The sequence below is a fragment of the Oryx dammah genome, unplaced genomic scaffold (genome assembly GCF_014754425.2).
Source record: "Oryx dammah isolate SB20612 unplaced genomic scaffold, SCBI_Odam_1.1 HiC_scaffold_11210, whole genome shotgun sequence".
NCBI classification, from domain to species: Eukaryota; Metazoa; Chordata; class Mammalia; order Artiodactyla; family Bovidae; genus Oryx; species Oryx dammah.
Genome location: NW_024080603.1, coordinates 863463 through 886407, shown reverse-complemented (window position 1 = coordinate 886407; position 22945 = coordinate 863463). Strand labels below are relative to the sequence as shown.

Sequence of the window (22945 nt, the reverse complement as noted above, 5' to 3'; positions counted from 1 at the left end):
TTAACATCTCATCATCATCTAGACTCATCAGGACAGATAGGTCACTAACATCTACATCTTCTGTGTCTGCCTGCCTAGATGTTTGCATGGCTGATGTAGAAGGCTTGAAATATGACAGTATGCTTGACTACTTAGCCTCATGCAACACTCTGTCATAGAAGTCTTCGTAGGTCCTCAGATCATCCTGCAAAACTGCCCTAAACCTTCGTGCACTTTCCAAATTAAAGTCACGCTTTTCTGCAGTCACAGTGAAAGCTCACAGGAGAGCTTCATGGCCAGCTCCTAGATAACTCTTCACCTTGGTCATAGAATGCCAGAACCTCTTCCACCTCGTTTTTGCCAACTTCCACCAACACAAAGTCACTTTTGCTGTATTTATTGTTGTTGGTTCACTGCTGCGGGACATGGTTTCCTCCAAATGCCATTTCTCATTGAGATTGTTAGTTGATCAAGAGCATCTCTAAGGTTGATGATTGTTAATTTTATACTGTAGTCTTTCCAGATCTCTGATAAAGATGCTTTGGAGTTTCCCTTTCTGGCAATAGCATTTATAATAAAACAGATCACATTTTGTGTTACGTAAGCCTTAATTTTAGCTATCAGGCTGCAACATACGTTGCAGCAATGATGTTATATTCAGCACTAAGGACACAACGCAAATGTTACCACCATCCTCAATAATGCCGGGTGGATAAGCAGCACAATTACTGACAACCAAAAAGGTGCCTGTTATCATGGTTATTTTCTGTACAGTATTTTTCAACTAAAGGACTAATATATCCACTTATGTACTTAGAAAAAAATCACTTGGGTACTCCAACCACTGAACGAAACACAACAGGAAGTGTGTTCTTAACAATGTCCTTACAGACATGGAAGCAACCTAGATGTCCAACAGCAGATGAATAGATAAGAAAGCTGTGGTACATATACACAATGGAGTATTACTCAGCCATTAAAAAGAATACATTTGAATCAGTTCTAATGAGGTGGATGAAACTGGAGCCGATTATACAGAGTGAAGTAAGCCAGAAAGAAAAACACCAATACAGTATACTGACGCATATATATGGAATTTAGAAAGATGGTAATGATAACCCTGTATGCGAGATAGCAAAAGAGACACAGACGTATAGAATAGTCTTTTGCACTCTGTGGGAGAGGGAGAGGGTGGGATGATTTGGGAGAATGGCATTGAAACATGTATAATATCATATAAGAAACGAATCACCAGTCTAGGTTCGATGCAGGATACAGGATACTCGGGACTGGTGCACTGGGATGACCCAGAGGGATGATACGGGGAGGGAGGCGGGAGGGGGGTTTAGTATGGGGAACACGTGTACACCCATGGCGGATTCATGTTGATGTATGGCAAAACGAATACAATATTGTAAAGTAATTAGCCTCCAATTAAAATAAATAAATTTAAATTAAAACAAAAACAAACAAAAAAAACCAATGTCCTTACATGCCCTTGGGTTTCCTGAATGTGCCTTAGTAAAGGCCTAAGGATAGCCTTACCAGAGGTTTTAATAATAGGACAGGGTTAGCCTGTCCTTCAATGCTTTACATCTCTTAGCCTGCCTTTCTTCTATTGAAATTAATGATTTTTCTTGGCAATTTTTTTCCCAATAAATTGCTGTTTCCTTGCAATTAGACACTTGCTTATACAAGTAAGCAACTTCTATAATTATTTTCTTCAGTTCTGGAAACTTTTTGGCAGCCTCAGTATCAGCCAAAACACTCTCTGCAGTAACCATTAAGCAATGAAATTCCCCTCACCTCAAAAACTGATCAAAACACCGTGATGTCCTTTATTTATTTTTTTCACATTTCAGGTCATTTTATTTTATTTTTAAATTAATTTATTTATTTTAATTGGAGGCTAATTACTTTACAGTATTGTAGTGGTTTTTGCCATACATCAACATGAATCCACCATGGGTGTAATGTGTTCCCCATCCTGACCCTCCCTCCCACCTCCCTCCCCATCCTATCCCTCAGGGTCATCCCAGTGCACCAGCCCTGAGCCCCCTGTCTCATGCATTGAACCTGGACCTGCAATTCACTTCACATATGATAATATACACATTTCAATGCTACCCTCTCAAATCATCCCACCCTCGCCTTCTCCCAGAGTCTCTTTACATCTGTGTCTCTTTTGGTGTCTCGTGTATAGGGTCATCATTACCATCTTTCTAAATTCCATATATATGTGTTAGTATACTGTATTGGTGTTTTTCTTTCTGGCTTACTTCACTCTGTATAATCAGCTCCAGTTTCATCCACCTCATTAGAACTGATTCAAATGCATTCTTTTTAATGGCTGAGTAATATGACATTGTGTATATGTACCAAGCTTTCTTATCCATTTGTCTTCCAGTGGACATCTAGGTTGCTTTCATGTCTTGGCTATTATAAACAGTGCTGCGATGAACATTGGGGTACACGTGTCTCTTTCAATTCTGGTTTCCTCGGTGTGTATGCCCAGCAGTGGGATTGCTGGGTCATAAGGCAGTTCTATTTGCAGTTTTTTAAGGAATCTCCACACTGTTCTCCACAGTGGCTGTATTAGTTTGCATTCCCACCAACAGTGTAAGAGTTCCTTTTTCTCCACACCCTCTCCAGCATTTATTGCTTTTAGACTTTTTGATAGCAGTCATTTAGACTGCTGTGAGAGCGTACCTCATTGTGGTTTTGATTTGTATTTCTCTGATAATGAGTAATGTTGAGTATCTTTTCATGTGTTTGTTAGCCATCTGTGTCTTTGGAGAAATGTCTGTTTGGTTCTTTGGCCCATGTTTTGATTGGGTCACTTGTTTTTATGGAATTGAGCTGCTGGAGCTGCTTGTTTATTTTTGAGATTAATTCTTTGTCAGTTGTTTCATTTGCTATTATTTTCTTCCATTCTGAAGGCTGTCTTTTCACCTTGCTTATAGTTTCCTTCATTGTGCAAAAGCTTTTAAGTTTAATTAGGTCTCATTTGTTTATTTTTGCTTTTATTTCCATTACTCTGGGAGGTGGGTCATAGAGGATCCTGCTGTGATTTATGTCGGAGAGTGTTTTGCCTATATTTTCCTCTAGGAGTTTTATAGTTTCTGGTCTTACATTTAGATCTTTAATCCATTTTGGCTTTATTTTTGTGTAGGGTGTTAGAAAATGTTCTAGTCTCATTCTTTTACAAGTGGTTGACCAGTTTTCCCAGCACCACTTGTTAAAGAGATTGTCTTTTCTCCATTGTATATTCTTGCCTCCCTTGTCAAACATAAGGTGTCCCTAGGTGCAAGGATTTATCCCTGGGCTTTCTATTTTGTTCCATTGATCTATATTTCTCTCTTTGTGCCAGTACCATACTGTCTTGATTGCCGGGAGCTAGCATGAGGAACTCTGCCGTGGCAAAGGTCATGAGAAAGGAGGCTCAGCATTATGCAAAGGCGGGATCGAGCCTCAGGAGACCCTCTGTTCCCGAGCGTCTACCCCCAAAACCAGAGTCTGCCTACTTTACTGTGTTATGCTCTCACCTACACCTCTGACTTTACGGGGGGCTGTCCCCCACCACCTCTCTCGGAGAAGGAGTTAACTTGCAGCTCCAGTCAATAAAAATTCCTGGGAGTGACAAGAGTGTTTCAACTTCCAAACTCCTCTGAAGGTTCTATAGCCTGCCTGAGCAGGTTCGTCCGGCCACATGTGATTGTTTACAGCCTCCCAACCGTGAGAGGCACGAGATGCTTTAAACTTTCTAAATACAGATTCTTTTGAGAAGTTAGAAAATTATTAGTATAGTATAATGGGTTGATTAGAAATTATATTGGTGAAGGGTTTTTCATTTGTTGAGCCAATAGTTGCTGCTAAATCTCCATATTCCCTGCCCTTATAATGAATATAACTAGCATATGGGAGAAATAAGTATTAACCTTTGATATTAATGATGTTAAACCTTAGGCTAAGTAAATTCCTTTCTTGATTATAACCCCCTGCACCCTCACCCTATAGGAATGCAACTTTATCTGGTGCCTTCAGAGGGTGGTGCCTGGTTTAAGAAAAAATCACCCCTGGAAAAAATAAGTTTTCTGGTTGACTGACCGTTATCAGAAAGGGCCATAAAATGTCAGCAGGCCTCATGGCCAGAAGATGATGTAAAACCCCTAAGACCTTTGTATACATTTATATGAAGCACCTGATTTTGATAAAGGTCAGGTCTGCTGACCCCATGTGACTCTGTATTCATCCCTATGAATAACAAAAAGTATATAAGCTGATTCCCCTGTGTTGTTCTTTCTTCCCCCTTCTGGCTGAATTCCCATCTGGAGCATGGATGGTTGCCAAGCCTGCTAATTTTGCCCTGGCTTCTAAGACCCACGCGAGAGGGAGCCCAAGGTGGGGCACCCTCCGCTAGTCAAGTGGGCGCCGGTGGCCTACATAGGTGGTGCAAACTCCTTGTCTTGGAGTTTTATCGGTATTTCACGTAAACCAAGTTATTCAGCATCCTTTTCTCCACTAATTTTCCTACTACACTATTCTTTTTCTAATCTCTCTTTATATTTCTAATTAAATAGCTTTTTCCTAGGACGCCGATTCTGTCTCCCCTTCGAATTACCCTGGTTCCACTGGGGCTGGACCCTGGTACTTGATGACTGTAGCTTTGTAGTATAGTCTGAAGTCAGGCAGGTTGAGTCCTCCACCTTGATTGATTTGTGAATATTGAAGAATCCTTGCATCCCTGGGATAAAGCCCACTTGGTCATGATGTATGATCTTTTAAATATGTTGTTGGATTCTATTTGCTATAATTTTGTTAAGAATTTTTGCATCTGTGTTCATCAGTGATATTGGCCTATAGTTTTCTTTTTTTGTGACATCTTTGTCTGATTTTGGTATTAGGGTGATGGTGGCCTCATAGAATGAGTTTGGAAGTTTACCTTCCTCTGCAATTTTCTGGAAGAGTTTGAGTAGGATAGGTGTTAGCTCTTCTCTGGTAGAATTCTGGTAGCTCTCTGGTAGCTCTTCTTGGGTAGAATTCAGCTGTGAAGCTGTCTGTTCCTGGGCTTTTGCTTGCTGGAAGATTTCTGATTAGTTTCGATTTCCATGCTTGTGATGGGCATGACCTCCTTTAAATTCCACTGTTGCCGCACTTGAACAACCATCATTCTGTTTCAGTTTATTGAAAAGATGAACTGATTTCTCTGTAAACATAGGATAACTTAACACTGAACCTTGTCCATCTATGAGTCCACTCAAGCAACAGACTTTCCATTTTGTCAATTACTGGATGCCGACCAAAGGAGACCACTTTGCTACTAGCAGAAATAATAGTAACTTTGGCAGCTTTGAAGAACCTCTCCTGTGTGCACTTGGGACAAACGGTGGATGCAGTCAAGTTCACTGCACGCACAGTGTCTATTTTGTTCACCATGATCAAAATTCTTAATTATCAATGCATCCAGTTTTATGCTAAGTACAACATTCTTGTGATCTCTCTTTGACCTTTCTGATAACTTTTAGATACATCTTGCTAATGGGTGTACACAAAATAAATGGAGATTAAAGCACAAATGTTCACAGATACAGTTCATAGCCATGGAAGCTGGTGTTGAGACACTGAGATAGTTCTTTTGCAAGGAGCTGGGTGGTGCCATTCTCACCACTCTGGGTGCTGCAAAACAGATGCTGAACACTATTTTCAGATTTTGCCTTTTTTCATCAAAGTGGAAATCCCTCTGGATTTATTTTAGTTAGCAAAAACAGGTACCGGTGCAGGTCTTCTGTAGAGGTGAAGTGGTATAACAACAAGCTATAGAGAAGTGGGGAATTTTCTCCAGATATATGCTCAGGAGTGGGATTGCTGGATTATATGGTAGTTCTATTTTTTGTTTTTTAAGGACCCTCCATACTGTTCTCCATAATGCTTGTACCAATTTACATTCCCACTAACAGTGTAGAAAGATTCACTTTTTTCCACACTGTCTTCAACATTTATTGTTTGTAAATTTTTTGATAATGGCCATTCTGATGGTATGAGGTGATACCTCATTGTAGTTTTGATTTGCATTTCTCTAACCATTAGTGATGCTGAGCATCTTTTCATGTGCTATTTGGCCATCTGTTTATCTTCTTTGGAGATACGTCTATTTAGATCTTCTGCTCATTTTTAAATTTTTTTTATATTGAGTCGTTTGAATTACTTATGTATTTTGGAGATTAATCCCTTGTTGGTCACTTTGTTTGCAAATATGTTCTCCCATTCTTTGGGTTCTCTTTAATCAAAGAAAACCATAATTTGAAAAGATACATGCATCCCAATATTCATTGCAGCACTATTTGCAATAGCCAAGACTTGAAACAACAGAAATGTCCACTGAGAGAGTAGTAGATAAAGAAGATGTGGTACCTATGTACCATGAACAAAAATAATGCCATTTGCAGCAACATGGATGAAGCTGGAGACTGTCATACTGAGTGAAGTACATCAGACAGAAAAAGACAAATAATAACCTGTAATAACTTATATGGGAAAGGAATCTAAAGAGTGGATATATGTAAATACATAACTGACTCACTTTGCTGTACAGAAACTAACACAACATGGTACATCAACTCTAATAAAAATTTTAGAAAGAAATTATAAGGAATTGATTGAGGCTTAATTCAACCAATTGAAGAACATGCTTTTGAACTGTGGCATTGGAGAAAATTCTTGAGAGTCCCTTGGACTGCAAGGAGATCCAACCAGTCTGTCCTACAGGAAATCAGTCCTGAATATTCATTGGAAGAACTGATGCTGAAGCTGAAGCTCTAATGCTTTGGCCACCTGATGTGAAGAACTGACTCAATGGAAAAGACCCTCATGCTGGGAAAGATTGAAGGCAGGAGGAGAAGGGGAAGACAGAGGATGAGATGGTTGGATGGCATCACCAACTCAACAGATATGAGTGTGAGCAAACTCTGCAAGAAGCTTCTCTGTCCTCTAGTGAAGGACAGGGAAGCCTGGCATGCTGCAGTCCATGGGGTGGCAGAGTCAGACACGACTAGTGACTGAACTGAACTGAACTGAAGGATAAGGACAGATTTATACTTAAGGACATATGGCATGGCACAGCAGACTAAGTTATGTTACTTAGAACCTTCATGCAATTTCCACCTGATACACAAAGGTTTTTTTTCCTAAAAAAAACTGACACTTTTTCTTCCAGACTAATGGTCAGAGGTAAGTTATAGATTAGTTGCAGGATAGGTCGGAATTTAGGATTACATGGATTACCATTGAGGCAAATAAAAAAAAATTACTTCAAGTAGCAGCTAATAAGTTTATTTATTCATTCTATAACGAATGGTTAAAACTTAAAATCTCATCTATAAAATGAGCTAGGAAGTACCCTTTACCTTAAGGTTACTTACAAGTGGTGTTTATGGGATTCCTTATTCCACTGCCCCCACCCCAAAGATGGAAAAATAGCTTTTAATATAAAGATTTGGAAAAATTCTTGATTAGACTCATAATGCTTTAATGTAGGTCAGATGGGACGGCGCTGGCAGCACATCTCTAGTTTACATCGGAGACGACATACTGTGTCTTCTCACTAAATATTTTTTGATGGCTAGGAGAGTACTGTGGTTCCTTGTTGGACTCAAAGCCTAAGGAATAATGTGTGCAGGACCGAGAGAGGGCAGGTTCCCTTTGAAGAGCTCACCCCCTGTGACTTAACTAGTGGGCGGTGCACAGGACAAAAAGCAGTCACAGAGGTCACTGAACTAGGACATCTAACAGGATTCTTATGTTCAGCAAATATTTAAGGATACCTGCTCTGTGACTGCGGAGAAGGTGATGGCACCCAGCCCCAGTACTCTTGCCTGGAAAACCCCATGGACGCAGGAGCCTGGTAGGCTGCAGTCCATGGGGTCTCGAAGAGTCGGACACGACTGAGCGACTTCACTTTCACTTTTCACTTTCATGCATTGAAGGAAATGGCAACCCACTCCAGTGTTCTTGCCTGGAGAATCCCAGGGACGGGGGAGCCTGGTGGGCTGCCGTCTATGGGGTCGCACAGAGTCGGACACAACTGAAGCGACTTAGCAGCAGCAGCTCTGTGACTGGCACTGGGCTGAGACCTGGGAGAAGATGGACAAGATTCAATCGCTGACTTCCAAATGCTCAGGCCCAGCATTCTGAGGTCAGGCTCTGATTCTAAATAACCCTGGCTAAGGAAGGAAGTGTGTTTCAAGAAGCCCTCATCAGTTTAAGGGCTGCTGAGGAAATGCCAGTTTAATGTAGACGAAACACCAAATAGATCCACTGAAACAGAAAAACTTTCTCTCCTGCTTGAATAGAATCTTTCTGCTTATTTTCCCACCAGGGATGCTTCTCTCTGCAAGCCAGACCTAAAGGAATTTGTTTTCTTGTACTGGGGGTTCCTAACCTCACACAATCTGCAGAAGCACTAAGCAAGCGGAGCATCAGAACACTACGTTTCAGTCCTGGTTTAGTATTAACTCTATGGTTTGGTTTAGTCGCTAAGTCGTGTCCGACTCTTTAGAGACCCCATGGACTGCAGCCCGCCAGCCTCCTCTGTCTATCGAGTTTTCCAGGCAAGAATCCCGGAGTGGGATTCTTTCCTTTTCCAGGGGGTCTTCCTGACCCAGGGATGGAAACCTCGTCTCTTGTGGCAGATTCTTTACCGCTTGAGCCATTAATTCTTGGCAAATCATTTCTTGGAGATTCGCTCTTCTCTGTAAAATAAGCAGCTAGGAAGTGAACTCTGTGCAAAAAGTTTGAAAACGTTATGAAAGCGTACGATGGTAAAAGCCTGCAAGAATGCTCGACTTAGTTCATCTCTCCTGAGCTACAGTCTGTAGCAGCTTTCGCATTGGCTCTTCACGCCCTCGGTGCCGCCCCGCCCCGCCCACCCACCCGGCAGCCTCCGCTTGTGCGCCGTAAGGCCCTTCTCGGCTCCCGTCGCTTCCTTTTCCGTCTCGGTCCCACCCACCGCCGGCACCATCGTTTCCGGTTCCGCCGAGAAACGGCCGGATCGCTTCGGTCCCTTGTCTAGCCCGCCCATTTGTCTAACGTTTCTGCGGCTTACGGGATCGGTCGGACGGGAAGTTATCAATAAAGTTTTACTGCTTGAAAGCCGGCCTGGCTGGGCCGTGCCCATTATCCGTTCCCTTGTTTGTTTGTCCGCAGTCCCTCTTGGCTACAGGGAACAAGCTTCAGGGCGTCATGGCCAGGGGCCGCCGCGGCCGGGCGGAGCTGAGGCCGCCTTTCGCTGCCCACGCGCTCCCTTGTCTCCCGGGTCCACCGGCGTCCGCCTCGGTCTGAGCGCAGCCCCCTCCGCGCCCACGGGCCGCCTCGCGCCGGACCCCATGGCCTCCGAGGCGCCGCCGCCTTCGTCGTCTCCGTCGCCGCCACCCTCCCCCGAGCCTGAGCTGGCCCAGCTGAGGCGCAAGGTGGAGACGTTGGAACGCGAGCTGCGGAGCTGCAAGCGACAAGTGCGGGAGATCGAGAAGCTGCTGCATCACACGGAGCGGCTGTACCAGAGCGCCGAGAGCAACAACCAGGAGCTCCGCACCCAGGTGCGCCGTCCGGTTCCAGCCCCACGCCCCACCCAGCGGCGAGGCCTTCGAGGCCTAGGATCTCCTCGGGAGGGCTCCCTGGCAGGGCCCTGGACTGCTTTAGAGAGCTCCTGGAAGAGTTAAAAGTTTTGTGCTATTTTAATTACAAGAACCTTTGGAACAAACCTAAGAGTTGGGGTACTCGGTTTAGATGAAATGCGTGAGCTGCAGTTGCGGCCGGGCGTGAAGTGAACTTAAGGACCTTGAGTTTTCATTCTCACTTGTAAAATCCCCTTGGCAGTAGGCACATTTACAATATTCCAGATCACTTTTTGGGTTTGTAAAGCACCAATTGCAATCAGCCCCATTTATCATTGTCTAGAAGGATGAACTGAGATTGAGCTTTCCAGTTCCAGTTCAAGTCCCTCAGTCGTGTCCGACTCTTTGCGACCTTGGTTGAGCCTTGAATTGAGCCTTGGTTGCCCATAAAATGAGAATGATGGGACCAACTGATGAAGGTTAAGTCAAATTAAGCGTCCATAAACGGTTTCACCGTTTTGATCGCTATGCATATGTGAGGGGGCTTCCCTGGTGGCTCAATGGTAAAAGAATCCACCTGCGTGAGTGGGAGGATCCAGAAAATCGTGTGGAGCAGGTAATGGCAATCCCCTCCAGTATTCTTGCCTGGGAAATCCCATGGACAGAGGAGCCTAATGGGCTACAGTTCATAGGGTCGTGAAGATTCAGACACGACTGAGCGACTAAACAACAAGAAGGTATTAATGTGAGGTTGTTCTGGGCATTTATCTTGAGTTGTCTGGTGGAAGTCGGGAAGATAGAACTCTGCTTGTTAAAGACACTAAGCAGCTAACTCTTTGCCATAAAATACAGTAAGGGCAAATGTTTAAGCTGATAGACATCTGCTACGACCACTGAAGCTGTAACTAGAGTGAAGCAAACAAGGCACCTAAGGCACAAAATTTAAGGAGGCACTCACACTTAGGCTCATGAAAGTTTAGGATAGTACCTGAGAATCAGTACCCCCCTTGAATTTTTAAACAGCATATTTTTTCCAGCTTGATTTTTTTGGGCTATTGCATTCTTTCCCAACAAGTTATATTTACATGTAATTACTAATTTCAGTTAAACTGTTGTCCTTTGACATATATTGGTACATTTTCTAAAACCACATACGTAGGGTGAAAATTAAAGTATCAGACTTTGTTATGCTTTGTCAAATAAGCTATGCAAATAAGTGCTGAGTTGCAGTGACTTTCTGTGACCATTGTGTGGAGTTAATATTATGATATAGAAAATTTGTGTTTGGTTGCTCAACAGCTATTTCTTGGGCATCTACAGGAGACTACAAATACGGTTAAAATATTGTGGGTAAAGGGGAGCAAAATTTGATAGCCTTAAAAAAAATCCTTTTATAATTCTAAATTGTGAAAGTTCTGCTTGCTAGAGATTCTAAAAACGTTTCTGCTAGTCTTTGAAGAGCCATCATTTTGATTATTAGTGTTAACTTGATAGTCGTCTAATATGAAAAGTTGAAACGCACAGAAAGCTGTAACTTTCCTAGTGATAGTAATGGCTCTTCTTTACTATCTTTCTAGTCAGCCTCCCCTGGTGTTGGGTGGCGTTTGTTAACTGTCATTGCTAATTACTAGATAGTGGTTTATCTGGAGCAGTAAAAAATTGGCTTGAGAATTGAAGTTGAACTAGCAGGAAAATACATAAATGTACAGGCTTTGGAGGCAAAGGAACTTTGTGCAAATTACTTATCTCTTTAAATTTCTCATGTTTAAAATGTTTAAAATGGGGATTAGGACAGCTAGTTTGTAAGGTGGTTGTAAGAATGAATGAAATGTCATCCAAAGTACCAAGTGTAGTGCCTAGAATGTAGCACGTGCTAAATAAATTACCTTGTTCACAGTAATAGTGGTAGTAGCTAGAACCAGGACTAGGGTAAGGCAATCGGTAGCCTAAGGCGAAAAATTCAAGGAGGTACTGATTCTCAGGTACAATCCTAAACTTTCATGAGCCTGAGTGTGAGTGCCTCCTTAAATTTTGTGCCTTTGGTGCCTTGCTTGCTTCAGTCTAGTTCCAGCTTTGGTGGTAGCAGCAGATCTGATCATTTATGAAATGCATGCTAAGTTGCTAAGTCACTTCAGTCGTGTCCGACTCTGTGCGACCCCATAGACAGCAGCCCACCAGGCTCCCCCGTCCCTGGGATTCTCCAGGCAAGAACACTGGAGTGGGTTGCCATTTCCTTCTCCAATGCATGAAAGTGAAAAGTGAAAGTGAAGTCGTTCAGTCATGTCCGACTTAGCAATCCCACAGACTGCAGCCTACCAGGCTCCTCCATCCATGGGATTTTCCAGGCAAGAGTACTGGAGTGGGTGCTATTGCCTTCTCTGATGAAATGCATAGAAAATCAGTGTATAATCAGTCTTACCACCTTTCTCTTTTTAACCTCTGTGTAACATGAAAGAAATATGTGGAAGCTTGTATTTTAGTTTCATGCTTATAAGGAATATAATCTCACATTGCATCATCGAAAAAGCAAGAGAATTACAGAAAAACATCTATTACTGCTTTATTGACTTTGCCAAAGCCTTTGACTGTGTGGATCACAATAAACTGGAAAATTCTGAAAGAGATGGGAATACCAGACCACCTGACCTGCCTCTTGAGAAATCTGTGTGCAGGTCAGGAAGCAAGAGGTAGAACTGGGCATGGAACAGCAGACTTTTCCAAATCAGGAAAAGAGTACGTCAAGGGTGTATGTTGTCACCCTGCTTATTTAACTTCTATGCAGAGTACATCATGAGAAACACTGAGCTGGATGAAGCACAGGCTGGAATCAAGGTTGCCGGGAGAAATATCAATAACCTCAGATATGCAGATGACACCAACCCTTATGGCAGAAAGTGAAGAACTAAAGAGCCTCTTGATGAAAGTGAAAGAGGAGAGTGAAAAAGTTGCCTTAAAGCTCAGGAATCAGAAAACTAAGATCATGGCATCTGGTCCCACACTTCATGGCAAATAGATGGGGAAACAATGGAAACAGTGACAAACTTTATTTTTTTGGGCTCCAAAATCACTGCAGATGGTGACTGCAGCCATGAAATTAAAAGATGCTTACTCCTTGGAAGGAAAGTTATGACCAACCTAGATAGCATATTCAAAAGCAGAGACGTTACTTTGCCAACAAAGGTCCGTCTAGTCAAGGCTATGGTTTTTCCAGTGGTCATGTATGGATGTGAGCGCCGAAGAATTGATGCTTTTGAACTGTGGTGTTGGAGAAGATTCTTGAGAGTCCCTTGAACTGCAAGGAGATCCAACCAGTCCATTCTAAAGGGGATCAGTCCTGGGTGTTCATTGGACGGACTGATGTTGAAGCTGAAACTGCAATACTTTGGCCACCTGATGTGAAGAGCTGACTCATTAGAAAAGACCCTGATGCTAGGAAAGATTGAAGGCAGGAGGAGAAGAGGATGACAGAGGATGAGATGGCTGGATGGCATCACCGACTTGATGCACATATGTTTGGGTGAACTCCAGGAGTTTGTGATGGACAGGGAGGCCTGGCGTGCAGTGGTTCATGGGGTTGCAAAGAGTCAGACATGACTGAGTGACTGGACTGAACTGAGCTGAATTGAGTCTTGCATTGAGATCCTGTCTGACTGAGGTTGCTAATAAGTGCTCTTTTCTGTTGATGGGTGTTCTTCACGCTCTGGTGCTCTGGCCTTGACCTTCTGTGAGGTACGGGGAGCCCAGATGCCCCTCTGAGGCAGTCATCTCTGTTTCCTTCTGCTCCAGTTATTTAGGTATAAGATTACTATTTCAAGAAAAAAGTGTGTTAATGTATATGAGTGACATTATTTAAGTGAATAGTTAATTCCAGGTGGAGAACACTGATACTAGATAATTTAATTCTCCTCAGGGAGAGCTGCTGACCAGTTAAAATGTTAATATAAAGGCATTCTTATATTGTTAGAAATAAATAAATCTGTTCACAGGGTCTTAGTAATGTAGTAAGTCTGATTTTTGGAAGGAATAGTCTGAGGTTTCCCAAGAGAGTATAGGAATAAAAACATCTCCCTTTGCAGATGTAAAAAGTGAAAGCCAATTATAGTATTTTCAGTTTTTCTGAAAGGAAACTAGCTGATACTGGTACTTCTCCAAACTTTTACCAGGAAAAATAATTACTGTAATTTTAGGAGAATAATGTACATATTAGTAGGTTGCTGTATGGTTTATTTCCTAAAGCCTTTTTTCCTTTCAGGTAGAAGAGCTCAGTAAAATACTCCATTGTGGGAGAAACGAAGATAATAAAAAGTCTGATGTAGAAGTACAAACAGAGAACCACCCTCCTTGGTCAATTTCAGGTACTCACCTTACAGTGAAGCTATCCAAATACTTTCACCTTCAAATCGTGCTAGTGTGGTGTTTTCTTTAAACTTAAAAATATATATATATATATATATTATATATATAATATATATATACACACACACACACACACATATCTAGATAGAGCTGTTACAAAGTTGCCTTTTCTCTATATGACTTGGTATCTTCAGATAATCTATTTGCTCTTGTGGGAAAGTAGAACTTATTGTTGCTCTTATAAATGCACAGTATCGCTGTTTCGAGTTGCACGTTCACCCGAGTAGCTCTTGCTCTGCTGTAAACCGTCTCCTCGCTTCTTGCCTTACTTGTGACCAGGGGGTGTGTTTTCTTGTTGACGTATTACACTTAGTATCAGTTCCGTGTCAGTCTCAGGACCTTCTGGGAGGAGGCTGGGCCTACAACCATGGCCTCATCAATGGCATGATGTTGGGAGGCAAAATAACTGAGCACCTGGGTTTTAATAAATAGAAATCACAAGAAATGGTCTTTCCCAATCAATTTGCCTTGTTTATTCTGTGCACAACTTAGCAAATTATGGTGTTATGTTTTTCTAAAAAGTCAGCATCATGACTGAAATTTAATGGAAAAATGAGCCCTTGACATGTTGTCTTTATTCCATTGTCATTTGATATTCAACGATACTAAGGTATGTGGTTAGATATTTTTAAGAGTTGCTAATTTTTTTTTGACAGAACACAACCTGTATACCTGTTTTCTCTTTTTACTCTTGCTATGGAAAATCCAAATCTGCTTACCTCTTTTTCTTTTTAGCTTGACAGCCAGGGTACTGAAGGTGATGTTAGAATCAAAGATGTATCCTTCTGCAGATTTACTTGCACTCTTCATTTTAATCTGTTAAAATGTGTATAATTGTAAAAATACAAGTTGCATGCAATGTGTGCTCTTTTGTGTTTGCTGGTAATGTTTTGGAATTAAGTTCTTTTATATACACTATTCTAATATGATACCACTTTTTGTTTTTGCAATAGATTATTACTATCAGACATACTATAATGAAGTTAATCTTTCAAATAAAGCATCTGAACTCTCAGTTCAGGAAGATAAGGATATCGAAGCTTCTACTTTTAATTCTAAAGACCAGTCTCACATACAAAATGATACTTATGCTGGTACTGATATAACAGAAAGTATTAATTTTGGACAAGAGGACCATTTTGCCTCGAATTCACAGGTAATAGAGTGCTTTACTTGAAACTGTTCTTACAGAAACTTGTTCTTCTTTGTTGTTATTATGGAGAAAAATAGAGTTCTTTCTTTTACTGCAGCATATGCAAGGGTTGTAAACATGCTGTAATTATGTAGTAGATTATACACTTTTTGAGAAACAAAACTTAGAACTTATTCATATGTGTTATTGTTTTCCTACTCTATTGTGTTCCAAAAAAAAGTATGGTACACATAAACTAAAGCAAAATTTGTCAGTATGTTTTGACTCAACCAAAAATTCTTGAACAACCACAATACCATGCTCACACCAGCTTCTTTCAATGCTTCCTTTATGTCTAACATCATGCCATTGTCAAATTTCCCAGAATGTTTTATAAATTAGTTTCTACAGTTTGTTTGAATCAGGATCTTGTAAGGTTTATACAGGGCAACTGCTTAATGTGTGATACAGAATTCATAGCTTTCCTCACCCATCTATTTTCTAAAACTGTTTCCTTTGCGCCTATAACTATTGAAGAATCCTGAACATTTGTCGTAAAGAATAGTTCTGTCTGTATTTTGTGGATCGCTTCCCTATGGTATTAGATATTTATTTTTGAATAATGGTCACTCACTCACTCGTGTCTTCAAAACAGGGTCAGATTTGAATTAACTGACATATTTTTTTTAATGGCAACCAAATTGTAATTGATAGCCATCCCTTTCCATTGAAGAAACTGAGGTCTTATATTCCAAATAGTTTATAGGTCTATTTATTGTTCAAATTCTGTTACTTTTTTATTTAAGGATGTTTTTGTCCTATTTGACATGATTGTACCATATCTAGGAGCCAGCATCTGCGTTAGCAACAGAGAATACATCCTTAGAAGGTTCATCACTAGCTGAAAGTTTGAGAGCTGCAGCAGAAGCTGCTGTGTCACAGACTGGTTTCAGTTATGATGAGAACACTGGATTGTACTTTGATCACAGTACTGGATTCTATTATGATTCCGTAAGTGTCTCAGACCTTTTCATACTGGATGGTTGTGTTCTTAGCTGCTTGAATGCTTAATATTAAACCTTAGGTTGAATTAAGAAAAGCAGGGAGCTGCATGTAAAAATTGTTTGATTCAGAGCTACTTGATAAGAATAAAGATTTATAAAATAGCTTGTGATACTATACTTTTATGTTTATTTAATTAGATGAGTTAATTGTGTTATTATAGATTACTATTTTAGAGAGATCTAATAACCTTTACATTGTAAAGTAACATACAAAAATGTTAGCATATTTATTAATAAAAAGAGATGAGAACTGCATTTTGTAAAATGTTTCAGAACTTAACATTTTTTCATAGAATTTATACAGAAGTAACATTGTTAGTTCTAGGCTTGGCGGTGAGATTTTTTTTTTTTAATTGTTTCAAATACCTGTATCTTCGTGAATTCATTTTAGTCCACAAGGGAGTCTTTTTTTAAAAGTTCTTTATGGCATATTTATTATTAGTTAGTGTTTTATTTTCTGTGTCTTTTAAGCATTCTACTTAAAAAAAAAAAATCAATCTATTAACAGTGAGAACTAGGGAATTAGTGTGGAATCAGAAATACAGTGAACCACTAACTAGGACAAAACCAGAAAATAAAATTCTTGATTTATAATGCAGTGTTTTGATTGTTGAAGATCTAGTACTTAGTTGGATTTTTTCAGCTTTTGATGACAGTAATGATGGAACTCAGTACACCCACATTCTTCAACCTCTGTGGTCTACAAATATGATCTGGTTCAGGAATTACAGAATGTAATGAGTGCCACAAAGTGGAGTAGATATTCACAATTCCAGTTATAGGAACTGCTATTAACTAATCTAGGGAACATAATGATAAGAGTAAATATTTTAGTTAGATAATCAATTTCAGTAGCTTGTCAGTTTGCACTTGGTACAGTACTTTGTAAATACTTTGTAAAGAGAGAGTTTTCTTTCATAGGAGTATGCCAATTGAAAATGTTAATTAATATCCAGAAAATAAATGTTTAAACTCTTATTACCAAAGAAGATAATGATTAGTTGATTGGTTTTTAGGAAAATACGTGATTTCCAAGTATATGACATTAGCGTCTGCCATTCTTTCACCTTCCTTTCTGTAGCTTTCCTCCTGACATCTCTTCCGTAAATGCTTAATCACGTTCTGCAGGTTGTGTGTCTTTGGAATAGGGATGTCATTGTTTTGCCATTTTTATTTTGCTAGTTTTCATTTTATTCTAATTAAATAAACATTTTCTTACATAATTGAAATGTCTGTATCTGGGGCTGAAAGGTAGCAGATTAAAAAGATTTCAGTTGTAGAAGTTCTGTTATCGTTGGAAATAAAGATTTAAAGCTTCCATTCAGTTTTTTAGCTAAAAGGATAGTGAGGATTATAAATATTTTTTGTAAGAGATTGACAAAATGAATTAGTAAATTGTAATAGTATCAACACTTAGAAAAATAATTCTTTTTCAGGAAGCTTTAGTTGCTTAATCTCAGTGTATTGCCAGATGTTTCCAGGTCTGATCTGCATGGATTTATGATGTAAACAAGATATAGACTATTCAGTCAAATCTTGGCCAGTTCAGTTCAGTCGCTCAGTCACGTCCGACTCTTTGCCACCCCATGAATCGCAGCATGCCAGGCCTCCCTGTCCATCACCAACCCCCAGAGTTCACTCAGACTCGGCGTCCATCAAGTCAGTGATGCCATCCAGCCATCTCATCCTCTGTCATCCCCTTCTCCTCCTGCCCCCAATCCCTCCCAGCATCAGAGTCTTTTACAATGAGTTAACTGTTCACGTGAGGGGGCCAAAGTACTGGAGCTTCAGCTTTAGCATCATTCCTTCCAAAGAAATCCCAGGGCTGATCTCCTTCAGAATGGACTGGTTGGGTCTCCTTGCAGTCCAGGGGACTCTCAGGAGTCTTCTCCAACACCACAGTTCAAAAGCATCAATTCTTTGGCACTCAGCCTTCTTCACAGTCCAACTCTCACATCCATACATGACCACTGGAAAAACCATAGCCTTGACTAGACTGACGTTAGTCGGCAAAATAATGTCTCTGCTTTTGAATATGCTATCTAGGTTGGTCATAACTTTTCTTCCAGGGGGTAAGCGTCTTTTAATTTCATGGCTGCAGTCACCATCTGCAGTGATTTTGGAGCCCAAAAAAATAAAGTCTGACACTGTTTCCACTGTTTCCCCATCTATTTCCCATGAAGTGATGGGACTGGATGCCATGATCTTCGTTTTCTTAATGTTGAGCTTTAAGGCAACTTTTTCACTCTCCACTTTCACTTTCATCAAGAGGCTCTTTAGTTCCTCTTCACTTTCTGCCATAAGGGTGGTGTCATCTGCATATCTGAGGTTATTGATATTTCTCCCAGCAATCTTGATTCTAGCTTGTGCTTCTTCCAGTGCAGCGTTTCTCATGATGTCCTCTGCATAGAAGTTAAATAAGCAGGGTGACAATATACAGCCTTGACGTACTCCTTTTCCTATTTGGAACCCGTCTGTTGTTCCATGTTGAGTTCTAACTGTTGCTTCCTGACCTGCATACAGGTTTCTCAAGAGGCAGGTCAGGTGGTCTGGTATTCCCATCTCTTTCAGAATTTTCCACAGTTTATTGTGATCCACACAGTCAAAGGCTTTGGCATAGTCAATAAAGCAGAAATAGATGTTTTTCTGGAACTCTCTTGCTTTTTCCATGATGCAGTGGATGTTGGCAATTTGATCTCTGGTTCCTTTGCCTTTTCTAAAACCAGCTTGAACATCAGGAAGTTCACGGGTCATGTATTGCTGAAGCCTGGCTTGGAGAATTTTGAGCACTACTTTACTAGCGTGTGAGATGAGTGCAATTGTGCGGTTGTTTGAGCATTCTTTGGCATTGCCTTTCTTTGGGACTGGAATGAAAACTGACCTTTTCCAGTCCTGTGGCCACTGCTGAGTTTTCCAGAAAGTTTTTGGAAAAAGTTTTTCAAGATTTGGAAATCTTGGCCAGTATCTAATAAATGCAGATGATTCTATAATTTTATCTTTCTAGTTTTTATCTATAATTGACCAAAATTCTGTATTGCATGGCTGCTTTACAGTAAATCTTATGTAGTTGCTTAGTGTAGAATTGATTAGTGAAGACAGTTGTTTGATTTCTTTGTATAGAATGTTATGTTACAGTATTCATGAGCTTAATTTTATTTTCAAATTTTCTCCAGAATTTTGAATCATGAACAGTAAGAGGCAAATCTTTATGACACTGAGAGGAGAGCTTACATGTTTATACTACCAAATCATTACCATGTAATTATATAGATGATGAGTCTGGAATTGCTTTTATGTGGTCAGCTTTTTCTGATGCATACCTTAGTTTTCATGACTTCTAAAGGTTTCTTGTTGAACCATCTGAAGTTGCTATTTCTATAAGCATAAACATGGTCAAATGTTAGCAATTATCTGAGATTTAATTTAATATATAAATGTATTTATTTTCCACACTTGGAAAACTAGAGGAGATATTGAATAGTGTTTTGGAAAATTACAAGCATTTTTATTATGTTATCTTTATTTTTTTTTCCAGAAAAAATTGTAATTCTTTAAAGAAACACATTTACTAGAAAGTTTAGTTTTCTATTTTATTTCATCAAGAATAGAACTTACTGTTCCCTTCACTTTGAAAGGAAAACCAGCTGTATTATGATCCCTCCACTGGAATTTATTACTACTGTGATGTGGAAAGTGGTCGATACCAGTTTCATTCTCGAGTGGATTTGCAGCCTTATCAGACTTCTGGCACAAAACAAAGTAAAGATAAAAAATTGAAGAAAAAAAGAAAAGATCCAGATTCTTCTACAACAAATGAAGAAAAGGTAATGTCATCATAATTTTTAAAACTTATACAATGGTGGCATAGTTAAGCCAAATTTCTTTTTTTACATTCTACTTTACTTATTTGGCTACCCTGGGTCTTTTGTGGTGTGCAGGCTCTTTATTGTGGTGTTTGGGCTTCTCTGATTGTAGTGCCCAGGCTCAGCTGGCTGGCAGCATATGGGATCTTAGTTCCTCCAGCAGGGATAGAAACTGTGTCCCCTGCTTTGGAAGCTGAATTCCTAACCACTAGACCACCAGGGAAGTCCCAAAGCCAAAATTTTTGATGAAACTGAAAATCATTTAGTAGCTCTGCTTTTTTTTTTTTTAATTTAATTAGAGTATATTTGCTGTATAGTGTTGTGTTAGTTTCTGCTGTACAGCAGAGTCACTCAGCCACAGATGCATGTGTCTCCTCTTCCCTGGACTTCCTTCGCGTTTAGGTCACCAGAGCACTGAGCAGAGCTGCCTGTGCTGTGCAGGTGGTTCTCACTGGTCATCTGTTTTACACACAGTAGTGTATCTATAACTTCCTGGTGGTGCTAGGGAAGAAATCTGCCTGCCAGTGCTGGAGACACAGGAGACTCAGACTCAGTCCCTGGCTCGAGAAGATCCCCTGGCGTAGGAAACGGCACCCCACTCCAGGATTCTAGCCTGGAGAATCCCATGGACAGAGAAGCCTGGTGGGCTACAGTCCCCGGGGTCACAAAGAGTCAGACACGACTGAGCAGCTGAGCACACACATACAGTGAATATATGCCAGTCCCAACCCCCCCTACCCATAAGTCTGTGTTTTAAATACAGCATTTAATTAGAATATTACATTATATAATAATAAGGTACCAGAATCTTACCAAAAGAAACTTTTATATGGGGAAAACATGGACTTTTTACAAATTCTCAGTTATGAGAAGCAGAAAAAATTTTTTTCTTTTTTTCAGCCTGAAATTGACCACTGAAAAAATTTTTCAAAGTTTGAAGCAGGTAGATATAGGGCAGATAAAGTACTCTTGTGTTGTGTAATTTGGAAGAAGACCATTCAGAGCATCTGTTGATAAGCTGATGTCAGTGCATAACTCACAACAGAGGAAAAACAGTTTATAAGCAGCTGTGGGTAAAAGTTCAACATTCTTAGTTATGTTGAGCAGTTACTTATGTTAGGAAACGTAAGGAAAAAATCCACTGCTAGCAAATATAGGATATATGTATATTTATTAGTGTAAATTGGTATCTTTGGGGGAAATAGGTTGCTTGCTTGCATGTGTGCTCATGTCTGACTCTCTGTGACCCATGTCTGTTTCTATTTTGTAAGCGAGTTTGTGTCATGTTTTAGATTCCATGTATAGTGATTTATATAATATTTGTCTTTTTCTGATCTACTTCATTTAGGATAATAATCTCTAGTTGTATCCACGTTGCTGCAAACGGCGTGATCCTTTTTTATGGCTGAGTAGAGTCCATTATGTATATATACAACCTCTTTATCAGTTGATCTGTCTGTGAACTTTTAGATTGCTTCTGTGACTTGGCTGTTATAAACAGTGCTGCTGTGAATATTGGTGTGTTTTCTCTGGATATCTGCCCAGGAGTAGGATTGATAGACCATAAAGTAACTCTCCATGTGCAGGCTCAGTCGTATCCTGCTCTGTGCGACCCCACGGACTGTAGCCCACCAGTCTCCTCTGTCCATGGGATTCCCCAGGCAGGAATACTCGAGTGGGTTGCCTTTTCCTTCTCCAGGGGATTTTCCCAACCCAGGGATCGAACCCATGTCCCCTACATGAGCAAGTGGATTCTTGACCACTGAGCCACCTTGGAAGCCCAGTGTAACACTATTTTTAGCATTTTAAGGAGCTTCCATACTATTTTCCATAGTGACTGCACAACTTATATTCCCATCAACAGTACAGGAGGGTTCTCTTTTCTCCACACCATCTCCAGCATTTATTATTTGTAGGCTTTTTAATCATGGCCATTCTGAACAGTGTGGGATGTTACTTCATTATAGTTTTGATTTGCAGTTCTCTAATAATTAGTGAAGAAGCATCTTTTCATGGGCCTCTTGGCTATCTGTATGTTTTCTTTGGAGAAATGTCTATTTAGGTCTTCTTCCCAATTTTTTGATTGTGTTATTTGTTTTTCTTTTCTTACTGAGTTGTATGAGCTGTTTATGTATTTTGGAAATTGTCATTAGTCACATCATTTGTGAAGATTTTCTCCCAGTCTGTAGGTTATCTTTTTGTTCATTTATAGTTTAGTTTGCTGTGCAAAAGCATATAAGTTTGATTAGATCCCCTTTGTTTATATTTCTATAGTTTTGAAACACTGACATATGAAAACATTGCTACTATATGTCAAAGAATATTGTACCTATATTCTAAGAGTTTTATGGTATCATGTCTTAATATTTAACTCTTTAAGGCCATTTTGAGTTTATTTTTGGGTAGGCTATGAGGGAATGTTCTAAATTTACTGATTTTTATATGTGGCTGTCAGCTTTCCCAACATCACTTGCTGAAGAGACTGTCTTTTCTCCATTGTATATTCTTTCCTCCTTTGTTACATTTAAGTCTTTAATCTATTTTGAATTTATTTTTGTGTATGGTGTGAGAAAATGGTCCAGTTTCACTTTTTTGCAGTTAGCTGTTTAGTTTTTCCAACACCATTTACTAAAGAGGCAGTCTTTTCCCATTGTATATTCTTGCCTCCCTTGTCATAGATTAGTTGCCCATATAAATGTGAGTTTATTTCTGGGTTCTATTCTATTGCATTGATCTATGTGTCTTCTTTTGTGCTGGTACCATACTGTTGGTTACTGTAGCTTTGTAGTATATTTTTAAATTAGAGTGCAGGGTACCTCCAGCTTTGTTCTTCTTTCTTAAGATTGTTTGGCTATTTGGGTTCTTTTTTTGTTTCCCTACAAA

At 40.0% G+C, this 22945-nt stretch overlaps 1 protein-coding gene across 1 annotated transcript in view; it reads left to right on the top strand.

The window, feature by feature from the left end:
- Positions 1-8966: 8966 nt before the first annotated feature.
- Positions 8967-22945, top strand: part of LOC120860941 (angiogenic factor with G patch and FHA domains 1) — a 44593-nt gene continuing 30614 nt past the window's right edge. The window contains exons 1-5 of the mRNA XM_040236653.1: positions 8967-9569; positions 13840-13942; positions 14957-15159; positions 15982-16146; positions 19835-20023. Of these exons, the coding sequence (XP_040092587.1) occupies positions 9360-9569; positions 13840-13942; positions 14957-15159; positions 15982-16146; positions 19835-20023 (870 nt within the window). The 5' untranslated portion in view covers positions 8967-9359. The remainder of the gene's footprint in view (positions 9570-13839; positions 13943-14956; positions 15160-15981; positions 16147-19834; positions 20024-22945) is intronic.